Source organism: Sceloporus occidentalis, unplaced genomic scaffold (genome assembly GCF_023333645.1).
Source record: "Sceloporus occidentalis isolate IW3139 unplaced genomic scaffold, rSceOcc1.0.p SCAF_1, whole genome shotgun sequence".
Classification (NCBI taxonomy): Eukaryota; Metazoa; Chordata; class Lepidosauria; order Squamata; family Phrynosomatidae; genus Sceloporus; species Sceloporus occidentalis.
Genome location: NW_028316981.1, coordinates 236,998,791 through 237,018,273, shown reverse-complemented (window position 1 = coordinate 237,018,273; position 19,483 = coordinate 236,998,791). Strand labels below are relative to the sequence as shown.

The following is a 19,483-nucleotide window of genomic DNA, read 5'->3' as shown; positions in this document are numbered from 1 at the left end:
AGTTTTATTTATTTCAACATTATTTATGTATAGATATTCTTGCTCTGGCCATATCACTCCTCCCTGTATCTGTATTCCCTGTTTTCAAAGGTTTTCAATGGAACTGAGTGATAGTTTATATCCTTCTGCTTCAGAAATGATATATCAGAACTGACTATGCAAGGCTGTCTGACCAGCTTGACTTAAAACTAAAAAATCAGAAGTATGCAATGATCCACATACAGTATGATTGTTTAAAAGCAATTTTATATGAAATAAAAAAGTATGGTAATGCCAAGAGTTTTCCCTACTGATTGAAGAAACATGATGTATTATCTCTTTCCATTTGTTACCTTTTATTGATTATGTTAATCTTAACACTATATGTAATCTATCAAACATGGCAGGAAATCCTAACAGTACCTATTAGAATAGAACATGGTCCCTGAACTCCACATCCCCAGGGTATCTTGTACTAAAATGCTTTGTGGTTCTTTAAAAACTGAAACTGAACAGTTAAATTATTTTATAGAATCTTTTAAATTCATCTACTACTTTTTTGTTCTCTTTCAGGCTCAGAAGTCATGGATAGAAAGAGCATTTTACAAAAGGGAATGTGTTCACATCATACCCAGCACCAAAGACCCCCATAGGTAATGGCACTGATTATTTTGCCAGTGATGTTGAGCTATGCTTAACCTTTTTTGCAACTTCTGCATTTCATATCCGCTGTTAAATGTCTGCTATTCAGCTAAAATGTGCTATTAAAATGACAGCTTCATTTTAATCATTTGAATTTATTCTGCATAATGAGTTAAATAATGTAATTTCAAGATGAATAGGTGATATCCAACATAAGAAGCCTTCTTTTCTGTATTGCGACACACTGTACAGGGTGCTACCTTTGGAAACTGTTTGGAAACTTCAGCAGGTCCAGAATGCTGTGTCCAGAATGCTTACTGGTGCCAAGTATAGGTAGCATATAACTCCCTTGTTAAAACAGCTTCACTAGCTACCTATTCATTTCTGGGCACAATTCAGAGTGCTGGTCATAACCTATAAAAGCCTATATGGTTTACAGAAGGGCGACCAAAATGGTGAAGGGTCTGGAAACCATGCCTTATGAGGAGAGACTTAGGGAGCTGGGTATATTTAGCCTGGAGAAGAGACTGTTAAGAGATGATATGATAATTCTGTTTAAGTATTTGAAGGGGTCTCATATTGAGGATGGAGCAAGCTTGCTTTCTGCTGTTCTAGAGAATAGGAGCCAGAGCAATGAATGCAAGCTACAGGAAAAGAGATTCCGCCTAAACATTAGGAGGAGCTTACTGACAGTGAGAGGTGTTTGACAGTGGAACACACTCCCTTGGAAACTGGTGGAGTCTCCTTCTTTGGAGGTCTTTAAACAGAGGCTGGATGGCCATCTGTTGGGAGTGCTTTGATTGTGAGTTCCTGCATGGCAAGAGTTGGACTGGATGGCCCTTGTGGTCTCTTCTAATTGTGATTCTATGGTTCTATGATATCTCCCCATATGAACCCCTAGAACTCTCAGATCTTCACTGAGAGGCTTTCTCTCAGTCCACCATCATCACAGGCTCACTTGGTGAGGAGATGAAAGATAACCTTCTCAGGAGTTTATCAAACGGGAGGAATTTCTCTTAAATTCGAATGAAAAGAAAGTGGGGCCAGAATGCATTCACGTGAATTTGCTAGTTTAGCGAATTTACATGAGTGCGGATTGCATTCGAACTGACTTCCCATTGCCTGAAAATAGCATGCCATTGCCCGAATTTGCATGTGGTAGTCTATCACACAATAACGTGAAACCCCATGATTGCATTCGGACTGACTTCCCATTGCCCAAAATTGTGTGTGGTAGTCTATCACGCAATAATGTGAAACCCCATGAGTACGTTCAGATTGCCAATGGATTATACTTCCAATTTACCTTGTCTGATAAACTCCCTAGTGGCTGCTGCCACACTCCCTCCAATGAGAGACTAGGCTGGCCCCATGCTATCCTATCACCAGCAGGCAAAATCTTTTCTTTTCAAACAGCCTTTTAATAGTAACTTCACCCAGGGATCCTTCTTATTTGGGTATTTGCTTTTATAGGTTTATAATTGTTTTATATTTTTAAGTTTGTAATGATTTGTAGTATGGGTGACATCTGGCAGTACATGTAAAAGGGTTCTAGGAGTCTTAGTTGACAAAATGCTGATCATGTGATGCAGCAGCGAAGAAAGCCAATGCAATTCTAGGCTGCATCAGTAATAGTATAGTATCTAGATTAAGGGAAGTAATGGCGCCATTCTATCTGCTTTGGTCAGACCTCACCTGGAATATTGTTGTGTCCCGTTCTGGTTGCCAGAATTAAATAAGATGTTGACAAGCTGGAGTGTGTCCAGAGGTTGGTGACCAAAATAGTGAAAGGTCTGGAAAACGTAATGCACAATAAGGAGAAACTTAGGGAGCTGGGTATGTTCAGTCTGGGAAAGAGAAGGTTAACAGGTGACATAGCCATTGTTTCAGCATTTTGAAGGGATTTCAAGCTGAAGATAGAGCAAGTCCGTTTTCTGCTGCTCCAGAGACTAGGACACAGAGCAATGAATTCAAGCTACAGGAAAAGAGATTCCACCTAAACATTAGGAAGAACATCCTGACAGTAAGAGCTGGTGCCTAAGAGAGTGGGTTCTTTGAGAGTTCTTAAACAGAGAATGGCTGGCCATCTGTCAGGAGTGCTTTGATTTGTGTATTCCTGCATGGCAAAAGGACAAAGACGGTGTCCTTCGGTCGGTCCCCAGAACGCTTAAAATTGTGTGTGCGATAAGGTCCAAAATCTTCTATGTAGTATCCAGAATAGATTTGTCAGCAAGGGCTGCATTCCACCACTACTGTCTACTGCTCATTCCACTCTGGCACAGAGACAAAGTGGATACAATATGTTTTTTTTAATATATATATATATATATATATATATAGAGAGAGAGAGAGAGAGAGAGAGAGAGAGAGCGCACCTTTAAGGCCAACCTGAGACAATGTTGTAATTGCCTTTTTTCTTACTGTTTTCTGTTGAAAAACAAATGTATTTTTTGCTTAAAATCTCATAAAAGTGGAAATAATTTTGAGTTCTGTCACCTTGATGTGGCAAAAATAGTTGCTGTTATCAATGAGTTCAGTCTGCATCTGCTCACATTTAACCTACTAAAAGTCATGAAAACATGAAAAGGCTATAATGCCATGATTTCAAGTAAGTTAAATGAGAGTTGACATGCAAAGCCTTCTCCTGTTGGCCATTGTATGACCTAGGTTGCTTTTGGGGGTGTTTCTTATGGCTGCTTGCATGCAATAACGTATTATCAGGAGGACAAAACAGAACTGTAGAAAAACAGTCTCATAATCTGCATTCTAAATTCCAGAGAGTTGCAGGATGCACAGGGTGTTTTAACTCTCAGGCACCTACCAGTAAGTAGGGTGTTGGTGGAATCCTGTTCTGTTGCAGAATCCACACAGATATGCAATGTAGGTGTTTTTGGCAAATTTCAGCCACATGCCATGCACTTTTTTAAAAAAAAAAGCAACAAGCACTCAAATTTGTTTTGGGCGGATTTATGGGCTATAAAAACAGGTAAGGGCAAACAGAGCTGCCGTTTTCTTTTTCAGTGTTGCATCTTTTCCCCAGGTTCCTTTGTGGGATTTTTTGCAGGCTCAGGAAAATGCATCCAATTAGCAGTCATTCAGAGGGTGCTTTCCAGGTGATGAACATCTAGGAAATACAAATTAAGAAGAGTTCTGCTTGGCAGGGCATTCTGGCTTGTGCTGCCTTTCCATCCTCTCCCCCTGAATGTCATGGTAGTATAATTTCTGGACTCGGGATTCAATCCTATTTACCTTTTCTGTTAACCTTGTCAACCCATAGCCAGTATGGCACAGTACAAGATCCACTTCTAGGGAGAAATTTGGGTCTCCTACACTTTCCATAGGTGTCCCAGAAAGGAAGTCCTCTGGTTGTCATCTGTTTGGGTCCCATTCAGGGTAAACACCGCTGTGATCTAATTTTGGAATAGCGGTATAGAAATAAAACTTATTATTATTATTATTATTAAATGAAAATGTCCTCCCTTGGGAAGACATTGGAATCCTCATTGGAAATCAGATTTCCTTAAACCCTAACCCTAACCTGAAAAGTTTTGGAATGCTTACTGGGATCAGAAATTACCCCACAACTCACAGTGCAACTATTGTTGTTGTCTTTAACCCTAATGTGCAATTGTTAAGCAAGTTGTATGGACAATGAGTTCCAGATGCTACTAAATTGTATTACCATGGGCTCACAGCTTTATATATGGCTAAACTTGATTTATAAATATACCTGGGCTTACTAACAAAAATGCTGCTTAGGGGCTGAAATGTTTGCCTACAGGACTTGGCAAAATTTAGACTGTTTTGCCCAGAAATGCATGTAATTTTTGCTTAATGCCATAGGTGTTGCTGTGGACGACTAATAGGTCAACATGTGGGACTCACTCCAAGTATCTCCATTATTCAGAATGAGAAGAATGAAGGCCGTCTCTCTCGGAATGATGTCCAATCAGAGAAGTGGTCTATCAGCAAGCACACTCAGCTCAGTCCCACGGATGCCTTCGGAACCATTGAGTTCCAAGGAGGGGGTCACTCGAATAAAGCCATGGTAATTAAAGATCACATCATGCCAGAATGTGTCCCTTTCTCTGTATGTGTGTGTTTTTGTGGCTTAGTGTGCAGCTTTTTTTTCATTCAAGAGGTCTGTCTGTCTGTGCTGTTCATGCCACATAAAATAGAAGCTTGCTGTTATTCATATAGTATCATTATGTATTATATGTACATTATGTACTACAAAACAACAAGGACAGTGAACATTCATAAAACTATAGCCTACTTCATCAGATGCATGAATTATTATCTAAATTTGTGTTTGGAGATGTAATCAGTGAAGCCAGAGGGAAATTAAATGCATAAAGTACTGACTATGACAATTCCACTATTAGCATTAGTAGTTAGAATGACATTAGTCATTCTCAAAGCTCTTCTTGCATTTGGTGAATAGTTAGAGCCACACTCCATGTTATAGATGAAATGGTTGACAGTCCATGAAAGCTCATGGTAATAAATATGTTAAATTTAACAAAAGAACTCTTCTTTTTGCTGCAACAAACAGATATTTCACTGAAAACCATTGTACATGGTGCCTGCCATGAGTAATGCAGAAAATTCACATGCAACAGCCAATGTGGAAAGGAAAAAGGTGGGACAAGTGGGGTGCAAGAAGAATGTAAATATAAAGCATTGCCCTGCATGCAAAAAGTTGTGGGTTTAATATCTACAAGTTCCATGTCGTAGAGCAAGAAAAGGCTCTAGCCTGAAATCCTGAAGTGCCATTGACAGTCAGTGTAGACAATACTAAGATGAATGGGTTGGTAGTCTGGCTTTGTATGAGAGAACTTCCTAAATCGAATGTTACATTACCAAGAGCATTGGAACATTTTTGGCCCTTCCCCTCTCTGTCCAATTGAAAAGTAGTTTCTATTCAAGCATTTGCTTTGGGGGAAGGCTGCAGGAGGGAGGTGGGATTGCCTCCTTAACAATTGCACCTACAGAAGCGCCTTGCATAAGCCCAGAGACATGGCTGGATGCCTTCTCACTATGCTTTAAAGTTGGTTAATGTTAAGAATGAGAATGGCTGGAGCTGGGATCAGTTGTATAATATCAGGGTGTGAGGTAAGTTATACTATGTACATTTTAATAAGCAGAGAGAGGAAAAACCTATGCATGACTATTATTTTTGGCAACATTGCATTGTTTCTGACTTCTGCTCTGTCCACCCCAAATGAGCCATTTATCCTGTTCCCAGTATCTTCTGAAATTGTAAGTCATGTCCTGATAGAATATGAGGGAATCTGCTCCATTTTACAATGGGTTCCATGCCCCTGTCCATGCTAAATTTTATAAGGCATTTCACATTGTCGATGTACAGGTACATTCCTTTTTCAGTCAGTTTAAGCCTAGCTCTAAGAAACAATGTGACCAAAGAGAGTTAAATACAGATGTCAGGACAAAAATAAAAATGGGGGGGGGGGGGGGAATCCTGTTAATGTTTTGTTCATTTCATGACAGTTGACAAGCAGATCAATTTCCACTACTCTCCGTAGCCAAAAAAAAGAGAGAAGAATTGAATAGAAAAGTTTCTTAAATGTATGCCTTTTTAATATAGCATAAGCAACTTCTTTCTGCAATGCAGTGTATTGTATTAAAGGAAGAGGGAAATCTTGTCAAACTTCCAAGAAAAAAACATCAGGCTCTATTAGATACTGATGTAACTTTGAAACTGAATGCAGTTCTCTGTGTGTCATTTCTGAGACTTTCAGCTTATCACTGAAAAAGGAATTTGTTCTCTCCACAAGAAGATACTTCGCTTTGAGATGATGAGGTTATATTTTATATCAGCACAACCAGTTTGCTTATTCAGCAAAATGCATACATGAACTGGTGCAATTTAATTGCTTGAGTCTGAAGCACGATGTATTAGAAGCTTATCGCACACATTATTTCTCCCATTATGGGAACGGGAAGGGGACTCAGGGGCCGCACATGACCAGGAAAAAACAGATTTTATCGCACAGCAAATTGTCCTCAAAATGGCCTCGTTTCATTCCACGGCACCAAGCCGTCCCCATTCAGTGCTGAGGAGCATTAAATGTTCGGGTCGGAAGTTTTCCGACCGAGCAAAATGGTGCCCCTCAGGACTGAAAGGGGACGGCTTGGTGCCACGGCATGGAACGGAGCCATTTTGAGGACAATTTGCTGTGAAATAAAATCCGTTTTTTACCCAGTCGCACACGACCCCGAGAGTCCCCTTCCTGTTTCCATAATGGGGAAAATAATGTGTGCAATAAGGTCCTTAGTCTTCCTCCTATAACACACATTTCTGCCACAGGAATCCATTCTAGAGAGCCAAAAAGGCAACTTGGTGTTCTAGTTTATACAGTAAAGTGGCCCACCCCCTAAGGCCAAATGACCTTTCCTAACTTGTTATGCTTCGCCTGGTTTAAGGCCATCCAGAATATTATTTTCCCTGAATAAGATCTATGAACTTTATTGCACCAGTTTTTTTCTCTGTTTCAGGTACGGAAAGAGGACACTTGTGTGTGCACGCACGCATGTGCAACCTGCAAAAAACGCATTTTATCGCACACAAAAACGTCCTCCAAAAGGCCCCATCCCCCAGTGCCCAGCCGTCCCCGTCCACTGCTGATGGGCGCCATTTTGCTCAGTCAGAAGACTTCTGACCAGGAGATTTCATGCGTCTCAGCACTGGATGGGGATGCCTGGGTACCGGGGGATGGAATGGGGCCTTTTGGAGAATGTTTCTGTGTGCGATAAAATGCGTTTTTTGAAAAATCAATTTGGCAAAAGCATCTTACCCTCTTTAAATCAACATTTCTGATTTAATTTATCTTTTCACTACTGTCAAACTATATATTTGCTGATGTGTCTTTTGTACTAACATTTCTGAACTGTGGTTCTATATTAGCTTCCATACAGGTTCTGTTTCACAACAGTTCTGTAAAGTGGTCAGAAATTATTGGCATACAATTTAATGGTGTGTTGATAGCAAATATTCAGACCAAAACACTTTGATGTAGCTAAGAGGAAACATGGAAACAATACATTTACCATCTTGGTTTTTTTCTTTTTCCCCTGTTTTGAACTACTTTGTTCCTTCTGTAGTATGTGCGTGTGTCTTTTGACACAAAGCCTGATCTTCTACTACACTTGATGACCAAGGAATGGCAGCTTGAACTACCCAAACTTCTCATCTCTGTGCATGGAGGTCTCCAGAATTTTGAACTTCAGCCAAAGCTCAAGCAAGTCTTTGGGAAAGGCCTCATTAAAGCAGCCATGACAACTGGAGCATGGATATTTACTGGAGGAGTAAACACAGGTAACAGCAGTCTGGTGGGGGGGAAAGCTTGAAAGATCAAGAATCTGTAAAGATGGGGCTGGTTTAATACACTGCTGTGTGGTTGCAGGATATGAAGAGGGAAAATTAAAAAGACTTCTTAAGTAGTGCTGTCTAGTGAAACAAGGGACAGGCTTCCTGTCCCTTTAAATGGTTGTGTAGAAGAAGGCATTTCAACAGGTTTTGGTTGTGTGATAAGCAACACCTGCTTAAATTCACTCTTATACACAACTATTAAAGCAGAGGTGGACAACGGTTGGGGTCTAGGAACCAACATTAACTCCCCCCCCCCCCCCAGGTATTAGGGCGTAGTACACCCCTTACTTCACTGTGACAACAACAAATGGAAAAAAATATTCCCAGTTCTCCAGGAGGCTTTTCTTTTCTTTTCTGCAATAGGAATTGTCCCAGAAGCCACTTACTGTTTTTAAAAGAGGAAGCCATTTCATAGTCCAAATGCATTCTTTTCAAGTGAAGAGTGGAGTTCTAATTACAGTTTAAAAGGACAATGTATAGAATTGATTGTATGTGGGGGGAATCAAAGAAATTGTCTTCATGGGCAAAAGTAATCTTGAATAAAGATATACTTTGGATTCAGATCAAGAACTTAATTTGGTTATTCATTTTTGGGAGATATCTGAATTAAAGCAAAGTTGTGTGAATTAGAGTTAACAGGTGAAGTCAGGAACAGGGCTCTTGCCCTTTTTAGGGTGTGTAAAAGAGGAAATTGCCACAGGTGTTGCTTGTGTGACAAGCAACACCTGCTGCCTGTCTCTTTTCTATCCTGTCCCTTATTTCAACAGGTAACCCTAATAGATTTAAACACACTTGAAGACCTATTAGCATTTTCAGTTTAGAGCTACACAGAAACAGGGTATATCAAAAAGTTTAGCACATTGCTCCCAAGTGCATCTCAAAAAATTAGCACATCCCATGATTTTAGCACCTTCATCACTCCCAAAGCTCTCCGTAAAAAGGAAAATCTACATTATTTTTCACAAACAGAGGAAAAATCATTATAGACATTTCTAATGGTAGTCACTGTTAGAATGCTGGAAAAGGATTTGAATGTGGACCTAAGTCAATTCAGACAGCCTTCAAATTGAGCTGAGATGAATTCACTGTTTTCCAGATCTCTGAATTGGGTCTGACTTGAATCTTATAGTTGATGCACAGGCCTAGTTTGTAGGACAAAAGTTCTACATAAAGAAGAAAAAGATCCATGGCACATTACCACCATGACCCTATTACACATGCATACATAATCCAGTATGCCAACTTCTGGTAGAAATGGAAGACCTGTGTGCATCTCCAATAATCCTCTGTGATGTTTCTCCACTGTCCACTCAGGATCAATGATCACAAGCTCTGAGCTTGCATCATTTGACTGAATGAAGACATATGGGAGGTGTGCTTGCCTTTTCCATAGTCCTCTGCCATGGTGTCTGTGAGGCTATCTAGACTGGCCACATGTACTGGGAAATCATGGCTTTCAATTACTCTTGTAATTACTGCCTCTGTTTTCAAGATCAAGACAATGTATTGGTAATTCCAGTTAGTTTTAGACTTTCCCCACTCCTTTTCTGAGTATTTTTGTTCCTACCAGTAGATTTTGTTTGTTTGTTTTTTAAAAGAACTTTTCCAGACCAGCGATCTTCTACTTTTCATTCCCTTTATCTGCACATTTTAAGTTGGATTTGCAGTGCTACGTGTCTGAGTGTGTGCATTTACCCTCATGTGCCTGTAACAGCAGATGACAGAGGAAGAAAGGATGGGGGAAGAGACTCTCGGTTTCTCTTCCATTTATTTTGCAAAAGTGCTCTGTGAACAGTGGAATAAGGAAAAGGGGGTGAGGGAAAGAGATCATTCGGGATTCCTTATGCAGTTAGAACAGCGGTTCTCATATTTTACTGCTGTGACCCCCTTTACATCTACATGCATACACTGCATGCGTGCGCGCCTCCAACATAGTATAGCAATAAAAATATTTAGTTTAGTGTGCACACTTTTTGTTTGCACATTCATGTATATTTATATTTTAACATCTTGTAAAGAAATAGCTCTCCACCTCCTTCTCCTCCCTCAGGTAGGGCTCCAAGCATCCTCCTTGCCTTTTTCTTCCCCTCTAGGACAGAAAAGGTTTGGAAAATGGAGGAGGAGGAGGAGAGATCAGAACCTCCAGGTCTCACATCCATCCTGAGCAACTCTCATCGCCCCCTTCCCCCCTGGGGAGGGTCCTGCCCCACAGTTTAAAAACCACCAAGCTGGAAGATTCTCTTCTTGTCTGTGATGGGGATGATCTTGTTCAGCACAATAATTTTAAAGAAGTGGTGCCCATGCATTTTTTAAATTATTTTAAAAAGTGGAAATAATGTGGAAAGAGGAAGAAGCAGCCCAAAAGCAACATTAAATGGAGCTGATTGAATCAGCACTGGTTGTCAGTTTAGACAAGTCTTATTTGTGTGCCCTGGGGGGACCCTGACTCTTTTCACACACCTAGATAAAAAGAGTCATTTGTTGTATTAGTATGCATTCTCCCACATCTTGACCTGGTATTTACATGGCCTAAGAATTCATTTCATATTTTTTCCTCTCACTATTATATAACTCACTTTTCAGTCATTTGTTAATTCATTTCGTAGAATTAGGTATAATTTTTGAGGACACTTAGTGAAACAGCACGTCATTCCCAAACATTCAGAGATGTTGCAGTCAATCCACTACAACTACTGGATGAGCTACAAGTTCCTGACATGTCCTGCCTCTGTGCATTAGACATCTTAACATACAGTGATGCCTTGAGCTCATTGGTGGAAAGGCAGGATATATGTATAACTAACAAAATTTTAAAATCACCCAGGTTTTATGCATGTCTGTTTCCCCCTCCTTTTCTCTCAACGGAAAAGGGGCTTTCTGCATGTTTTCTTGTTTCTTTCAGGAGTAGAGTGGGCCACTTGAGGAAAACAAGTGAAAGGAACAACAGGAAGTATAGACAAACTTGTAATTCTTCTTGTTCTACCCATAACTTTTGCATGCAGATAATTTACTCTGTAATGGATGGGTTTTGCTTCCTTAATTTTTTTTAAGCATACTGTGCTTGCAACTGCCTTGTAAGACATAATATTTGAGTGTTTTGTCACAAAATTGAATTTAAAAAAATCCAGGACTCTTAGAAATAATAAAGGTAAAAGTATAGTGACTTGTTATTATTCCAGAAAGGAGGGAGCCTTCTCAGTGGCCGCTTTTAGGCTGTGGAACTCATTTCCATGTGAGGTTTGCTTGGCTCCCTATCTGTACTCTTTCTACTCACGGGCAAAGACCTTTGTATTAAACAGCCCTTTCGTTTATAACTCATAGTGGAAGGAGATTTTTGTGTTTCTATATTTTTAATTATATTTTAACTTTTTAAATGTTTTAGTTTTGTGTTTTAATAGAATTGTTTAATTTTTTTTTAAAAAAAAACTTTTCTACTAATAATTTTCCTTTTAGCTATACTTTGTTTTAACTGGCAGACCCCCTTGAATCCTATGCTGAGAAAAAGGTGATCTATAAATAAATAAATGACATTATTTCTGCCTTTTCCATATACACAATATGGCGTTAAGAGGGAATCACACTGACATAGTCTGCATCTGCAGAAATAATCCATTTTGACACCACTTTAACTGACATGGTTGAATGCTGTGGAGTTCTGGACATTGTAGTTTTGTGAGACATTTAGCCTTCTGTTGTCAAGAGAGGTCTGGTGCCACAACAAAATACAAATCCTTGGATTCCATAGCATTGTGAACTGGCAGTTAGAGCAGTGTCAAACTGGATTACTTCTACAGTGTGGATGCAGCCATAGACCTGTTATTACAGGCATTGCTGTGTAAAAAGATTTTACACTGCATCATGTCCTTGCATGTCTTTTTTTTTTTGTCCAGGAGTCATTCGGCATGTTGGGGATGCACTAAAAGACCATGCCTCAAAGTCAAGAGGGAAGATCTGCACTATTGGAATAGCTCCCTGGGGAATTGTAGAAAACCAAGAAGATCTGATTGGAAAGGATGTAAGTCTAGCTTATCTACAGTGCATTGTTTTATCAATATTTCCCTTTGCTTTTTTTGTTGAGCTTTCCTGAAAATCCAAGGTAGGAATAAGACCCAAGATTAGAATGGAGCATACTCCCAGATTATTTCATTGTGAAATACATACATAGTGATGCCTAGCTGTGGTTTTAACTTCATCAAAATTATTAAATATAAGGAAATTATGCATACTAATATTTATGAACACTCTCATATTATAAAAGCTAATTATTGTCTTTCCTTAGCCCACCCACCCCCACTTTTCCTGTTGAGAATACAACAATCTTATACATCCAAGATGTTAAACCTGGGGAAGAGACGATTAAGCGGTGACATAATAGCCATGATTCAATATGATTCTATCTCATGACTCTGTCACATTATACAGTTTCTTACTCCTGTCAGCAACCACACTGCAGAGCAAGAACAGAAAATTTTGCAGGATGAAATCATCACAAAATAAACCCAAATTTGTGAGGAAGAGTGGAAGCACTATCAACTCTGGCAGTTCTTTGTAGTAAGTCACATGTAATTAGTTCCAGGAACTTGCATGGTATAGTAGTTTGAGGGACCAGGGTTCAAATCCCCACTCATCCATGGAAACCAGCTAGGTGACCTTGGGGAAGTCACACACTCTCAACTTCAAAGGAGGGCAAAGGCAACCCCCTCTGAACAAATCTTTCCAAGAAAACTCCATGGTAGGGTTGCCTTAGGGTCACTTTAGGCACACAACAAAAATAACAACAGCAACAACCAACTGGGATAGTGCATTTTACATTCATAACTACTATGTTGTAAAGTTTACATTAATGTTTTTCATTACTTTTAATTTTATTCCTAGAAAACACACCCACATATTACATTCTGGTACTAAATTTCAGGTAGTTAGCCAAATGCAAGTCCTGTGCCACCTTAGAGACTAAGCAGTTTAGAGTGACATAAAAATTTAGTCCATGAAACTTAGGTCTTAAAAGAAATCTTCTTGATTTTCAATATTCCAATCTAATATTTGTGCAACTGTTCAACAGTTTCCATTCTGGGTTTGGCAAATTTTCTGCTATGTGGAGTATAGCAGACAAGAAGAGACTTTGTGTTGTAGTATCAAACACATAAATTAAATCTAAAAGCAGTGACAAAGAACAAAATGAAGGAACAACTGAAATTCTCTTTGGATGAAAACAAAGAACAGTAAAATTCAAATAAATCTTATAATTCCATAAGTGGATTCAATATGTCTACTTAGTTTACCGTCAAAACTGAAAAACTATCAAAAGTGAAAAACTGTCAAAACATCCCTTTTTTGTTTGGAATGTATTGTTGTTATGTTTTTGTCTTGCCCTTCCTTCAGATATCTGTAGGCAATATACATAATTTCCCTCCTTTGTCCTCAGAACATCCCTTTGAGGTAGGTTAAACTGAAGTGGTGAATGGTCCAAGATAACCAAATGAAATTTACAGCTGACTAGGAATCTGTCATTGCTTTATGTCCAGAGGTCTCACCAATACTTCTCCCACAATGATAACATATAACATTTGCAAGATGAGAATCCTGTGCTGTTTCTGTCTATATTTATTACTTCCCTACAGTGTAACTTACTAGCTCTGCATCTATGTTCAAAGTGGGGTGAACAAATATCCCTTTTGCCTCAGAAACAACAAAGATTTTCAAGCATTTCCTTTTGAGTTACTGTACTTGCAAAGCCCCAATGGCTCTAGTGGGCACTCAGGAAGAATGCTGACAAATCTTCAATAATTGCTGCACTTCAGAAATCAAAGCAAGGGGAAGAGTGGAAGCTAAGGGTTCTCACCATTACTCACAAGAGGGACCTTGTTGTTATTTTTCATCAAGTCAACTTAGACTTGGCAGCCCTATGAATGAGAGCTCTCCAAGAGTCCTGGTCATCAACTGCCTGCTCAGGTCATGCAGACTCAAGGCTCTGGCTTCCTTGATTGAATCAATTCACTTTAAATGCAGTATTCCTCTACTTTTTCCAATATTATTGTCTTTTCCAATGGTCTCATCATATATCCAAAACACAAAAGATTTAGTTAACATCTAGTGAATATTCAGACTTGATTTTCTCTAGCCTGTGACAAAGGGAGACCCTCTCAGAAGCTTCACTTTGGAAAACTGCTATTAGGACCAAAATCTCACCCTCTTGAGGAACCTAAGGAGATTAGCACATTGGCTTTAAAGTGTCTTATCCCCGACAAGATAAAGGCACATTTAATTTTCAAAGGGGGTGTTATTGCATTCACCTGTGGCCAGGAGAATGCAACCCATGTATAGCCTGGATGCCAGCTGAGCTTATCCTGTGCCTTTTCAAAATTGGGCTTTCCCTTTTTTAAAAAAGGTGCAGGAAAAGCCTAGCTGGCATCCAGGCTGTATACGGGTTGCATTTGCCTGTCCATGGGTGAATGCGATAACACCCATTTTGAAAATTAAATGTGTCTTTATCCCATGCACTAATCTCCTTTGGCATAAAGGAGGGCCCTCTCCTATTGGTGGCTCCCTTGGATCCAACATCTGTTTCCATTTACCATCAGTCTTTCTTTTGAGCCCTCTGTTAGTTGCTACCATATTGTGTTATCCTAAAGCAAGAGAGGGGTGTCCTGGGGAATGAGGAAGGATAGCAAACTTGGAGGGGTAAAGAAAAAGCATAAAGATCTAAGCAGATACCTTTTTCTGTAAGTCTCTCTGGCTGCTTCATGCATCTGCTTAGTTCCTCATGTGTTCAGATTATGTTTTCTCCTTATGTGGCCCAGAACTGAATGCAGACATTCAAAACAGGACTGAGTGTTCTGACTGCTTAAAAAGGTATTCCGTGGATAAGCCTCTATAACTGACATTAGATACAGTATGTAAGGATGCTACTGTACCTAGGTATTAGAGAATTTAAGAAAAGCTGATAATAGAGAGGAGAGATTTGTAATTTGGAGTGCTGTCTAGAACAAAGGCCCAAAACAGACGGACCAAAAGGAGTGGCTTCTGGCCACTTTGGGAACATGGTGTGCAGATGACGCATGCCCATAATGCAGCTGGATGTCACTCTGAGGCCACTGGCAAAAGGAACGGCAAAAATCAACTCCTTACCAGTGGAAGCCCACTTTCATAGTGGTCCATCCAGTCACCGAGGTCTCCAGGTGATCACTGGGCCATTACAAATCACCAGTCTGTTACACCCCAATATTACGTAGGTGCTGAAAATATTTATTCCCTGCCCCTTCAGTAGGAAAGGTTCCAGGATGGATTTACAGATCAATACAAACAAGACAGTGGGCTCTGCCAGACTGGTCTAAAGACATGTAAGTTTGTTCAATATAGATTTTTGGTTTTTACTAGTTGCTGTCTCCTCCATGTCCACTTGTTTCATTCTTTTGGGGGACTATTTATAGTAATGGGGGGAGAGTGATCTGCACTACAGCACACTTTTTAAAATTGACTTAAAATGATTTGCTGAGGAGATTCCATGTTTTGAAAGACAAATGTTCTCCTTTCTTTTTTGATTGATTGATAGTGAAAAAAGGCCATTTCATCGGTGCACTATAGCACTGTAACTCTAACAGGGAGTTTAAAAAAAGGAATAAAAGAAAAAGAGACTTCAGAATTAAAAAGAAACTCACCTGAGAGCAGGAATAAAGTGTGCAGAGAATTTTTGGGTAATGGAATTGTCAATTGGATATTTTTCTTTTAAAAAAACACAAGAACTACAGCAACAGATACTGTAACCTTACAAAACCTCGTGAAACAATTGCTCCATCTGATTGTTTAAGGTCATCCAGTGGGTTTCTATGGCCAAGTGGAGATTTGAATCCTTGTCACCCAGAGTCCAAGTCCAACACTCAAAACTACTACACAACACTGGCGCTCATCATTTTGAGGCAGGGGGCAAAGTGGTTTTGGCTGGCTACCACCACTGTTTTGCTAGAATAGGGCACAAGCTACAGAGGCAGAGAGCCCTGTATGAAGCTTTCTGTATTCCTTTATTGACCCTTCCCAGCCTGAATTAATTATCTAGTATGGAGTAAGAAAACCGTGGCAAAAATTACAGTGATCTGATAAAAATACCCCTGGTAGCTTCCCTGCATGACAAAATTTACTTTATAGTAGTAGCAGTACCACCACAACAACATACATGGCCACTTTATATGTTGCACCTCTCCACTTTATTCCCAGGAACTCTGGAAATAGGTTTGGTGAGAGGTAGTGACTTATGGGTACAATGGCACCAGCTTTCTTTCTATCAAAGAAACATGGTTAATTTAGACCCTACTTTTTAGAACCATGATGAACAATGTACTAAGATTTTTACAGTTTGAGACCCATACCTCATTGAATGCCTTGACATACACTCACACATTTGTTGGACTGCAGGTTATATATCTCACTAGCAAACTTAAGCTGTTCTGGGGACATGTATTCTTAGGAATCTAAATCACACTAGACTGTACATTCAGACATAATGTTCAAAATCTATTTGACATTATAATAGGCATGTATGTATAACGAGTTGCAATCCCTTTCTTCTGTAGTTTCAAGAGTTGTCTGAGGATAATAGTTGGAAGCAACATTACCTTTCATTTAAAAAGTGAAACAGACAAGTAAATTTTTAGTACACTATAGAAAATGACTGGATCTGCCAGCAGCTAAATTTTTCTTGTAAACAAGAGCCATAACAACTTTCTAATTCAATCTTGTTCCTACAAATAAAATATATGTCTAGATTCAACAGTAAGTATCAGAACCCATTATCATAACTGAACATTGCCAGAACTTTATTCACTCCAGGAATCTGCAGTGCAGCAGTCAGTGGGGCATGTGGGCATGAACTGGATGACGAAACACAGTTAAGCCAGATCTCCCAACTGGCTGACTTCGAGGATTGAAACACACAGTATATTAATCTTAAACTGATTTTTTCCCTGAGAAATCAGAGGGGATTCTTCCAAGTTGCACATATCCTTATGGAGATCAGCAATGACAGTGAAATACAGTTGGCCCTCCATATCCACAGAGCAGTCTGTTTTTGCCCTTAAGTGGCTTCACTGAACAGCCAAATCATGGAATTCATAGCCTAAAGGCCCATATTATAGCATGAAGTACACAGGAGAGAAACATGTCCAACAGCCAAATGTGGAACTACAAATCCTACTCAGCCCCAAAAAAGTGACTGGAAAATCCTATGATATATAGAAGAGGGTGGATGGGGAGCAGAAATGGTGAAGAGGCCTGAACCACAGACATTCTAGTTTAAGGGTACAACAAAGCCCAATGCCAGTGCTGCCATGCAAACTGGAGTCATATTTGGGCAATAACTTTGCAAGGGCAAAACAACTCCTGTTGTACGGCTGGGAAAATGCAGTTGGTCTAGTATTGGTTGAGTCTCCATTCACCAAAATGCTTTGGGCCAGAGGTGTTTTGGATTTTAGTATACCTGTATTTGCATATACATACCTAATGAAATATCTTGGAGATGGGACCCAAGTTTAAAAACAACATTCATTTATCTTTTATATATACCTTATACACATAGCCTGAAGGTAATTTTATACAATATTTTTTAATAATTTTGTTCATGAAACAAAGTTTGTGTACACTGAACCATCAGAAAGCAAAGGTGTCACTATCTCAGCTACCCATGTGAAAAGTTTTGGTTTTTGTAATATTTCAGATTTCAGAATTCCAGTTAAGGGAGACTCAACCTATACTGACGAACAAGTATTATCCTATAGCTTTTTTTCTTCTAGCTAAACAATGCAAGATATTTGGACAGTACTATGAATTCAGACAAAATGAGAAAAGCAGCAACTAGTGTGTTTATTCCCATAAAAGTCATTCTGCATTATTATTTGCATCTCTCTAGCATAATAATAGAGAAGGAATTTACTTTTGCCACATCTAATCTTGCAGCACTGGCTAGTACTACTGCTGCAGAATTTTTGCAAGCTATCTGCTTGTTCTTTTCAGAGCTATTTATTCTCTTTGCCTGTCAAATGTTTTAAATGTTTGGGCCTGCTCTGTGTGATGGTATATTGCAACAATAATAGAAGAATGCGGAGGCTTTCATTTATCTATAAAGAACAAACAAAAGCTTTGCAAGCACTGGCATTTGAAGACGTTATGGAATTTTAAGCAAAAAGCATTTGCGAACAGATGCTTTTAAGATATATGTTGTTTTGATTGAATGTAAAAACAAAGGTCTATCTTCTTTTTTAAAAAAAGTTGTTTTACTCATTTTTTTCAGTGATAGTTTAAAGGATGTCCAAATTAGTAAAATGACAAGGATGTTGTTATTCCTTGTATTTCTACATTCATGCTGTTTTGAAAACTGCAATTTTCAGATGAATTATAAGAGAATTTTCTGTAAGGTTGTTGTAACTTTCATCCATATTACAATATTGTGACAAACAGCATTATAATAAAAAGTATCTTCAAAATTAGCAAATGGAAACATGAACATCCTAATCATTAACAGCATATAACCAGATATGGAGATCAAATTTAAAGTCAGACTCATTACAGCTGCTAAAACAGAAGGTGTTTGATGTTATAATAAATATGTTATTTTTGTAGTGCTACTTTGATACTGTTTATTTGACATCAGTGCATATTGCACACTTACAGATCTGGAAATTTTGTGGATAATCCTGGGCCAAATCTTACAGTGAGCAATCAGAACTTAATGCTCCCCCCATGGAGTTCCGTGTCCCCCCCCCCCTCAGTTTGGCAGGTGTCAGACCCCAGCAGAGGCCCTTGTGGCTATGGCTGCAGCTGCTTAGTGTGAGGCAGGGGAGGGAGAGAGGAGACAGTTCAGTCAGTGAAGAAGCTACTGGTCTTGGCATGGAGATGAGAAGACACTAAGGTGCACTCACAGATAGAATGCACTCTCCTTTTCCTTCACTTCAAAGCTCAGAGCAATCACACTTTTATTGCCTGAGCTGCAACACCACTACCACCACCACCACCACCACCACCACCACCACTGGTAAGCAGAAGGAGCACCCTTCCCAAAGCCCAACAGCTTCTAGGGGGAGGTTTTTGATGAGGCACAAAGGTTTGCAGAATATCTCCTTGCAACTCATCTTAAAAAAGACATGCCACACTTACACACACATGTCACTAACAAGATGTCATCCCTGGTGAGCTATAATACGACTGAAATGAGATTTGATGGTGACAGACTCATCTCTTTAAGCAGATCTGACTTTTTAAATCAAAAATGATATCCAAATAGAGGAAATGGAGCATGATCTGTTGCTCTCTCTTTACAGTATGTCACCCATTCCCTTCTCTATACTTATCTGCTCATCCAAGCTGGCACACCAGAAATAAACTCAACAGAGAGTAAAGGGCTGATGGAGGGAAATTATGCAAGAATAAAGCTCTATGCTTCTCACCCAGTGTGGAAAGGAGGTACAGATACAAATGGAGTGA

General features: G+C 39.3%; 1 protein-coding gene across 1 annotated transcript in view; it reads left to right on the top strand.

The window, feature by feature from the left end:
• Positions 1 to 19,483, top strand: part of TRPM3 (transient receptor potential cation channel subfamily M member 3) — a 455,537-nt gene that overhangs the window by 301,044 nt on the left and 135,010 nt on the right. Inside the window, exons 2-5 of the mRNA XM_089479682.1 lie at positions 553 to 632; positions 4,465 to 4,669; positions 7,747 to 7,960; positions 11,905 to 12,029. Of these exons, the coding sequence (XP_089335808.1) occupies positions 553 to 632; positions 4,465 to 4,669; positions 7,747 to 7,960; positions 11,905 to 12,029 (624 nt within the window). The remainder of the gene's footprint in view (positions 1 to 552; positions 633 to 4,464; positions 4,670 to 7,746; positions 7,961 to 11,904; positions 12,030 to 19,483) is intronic.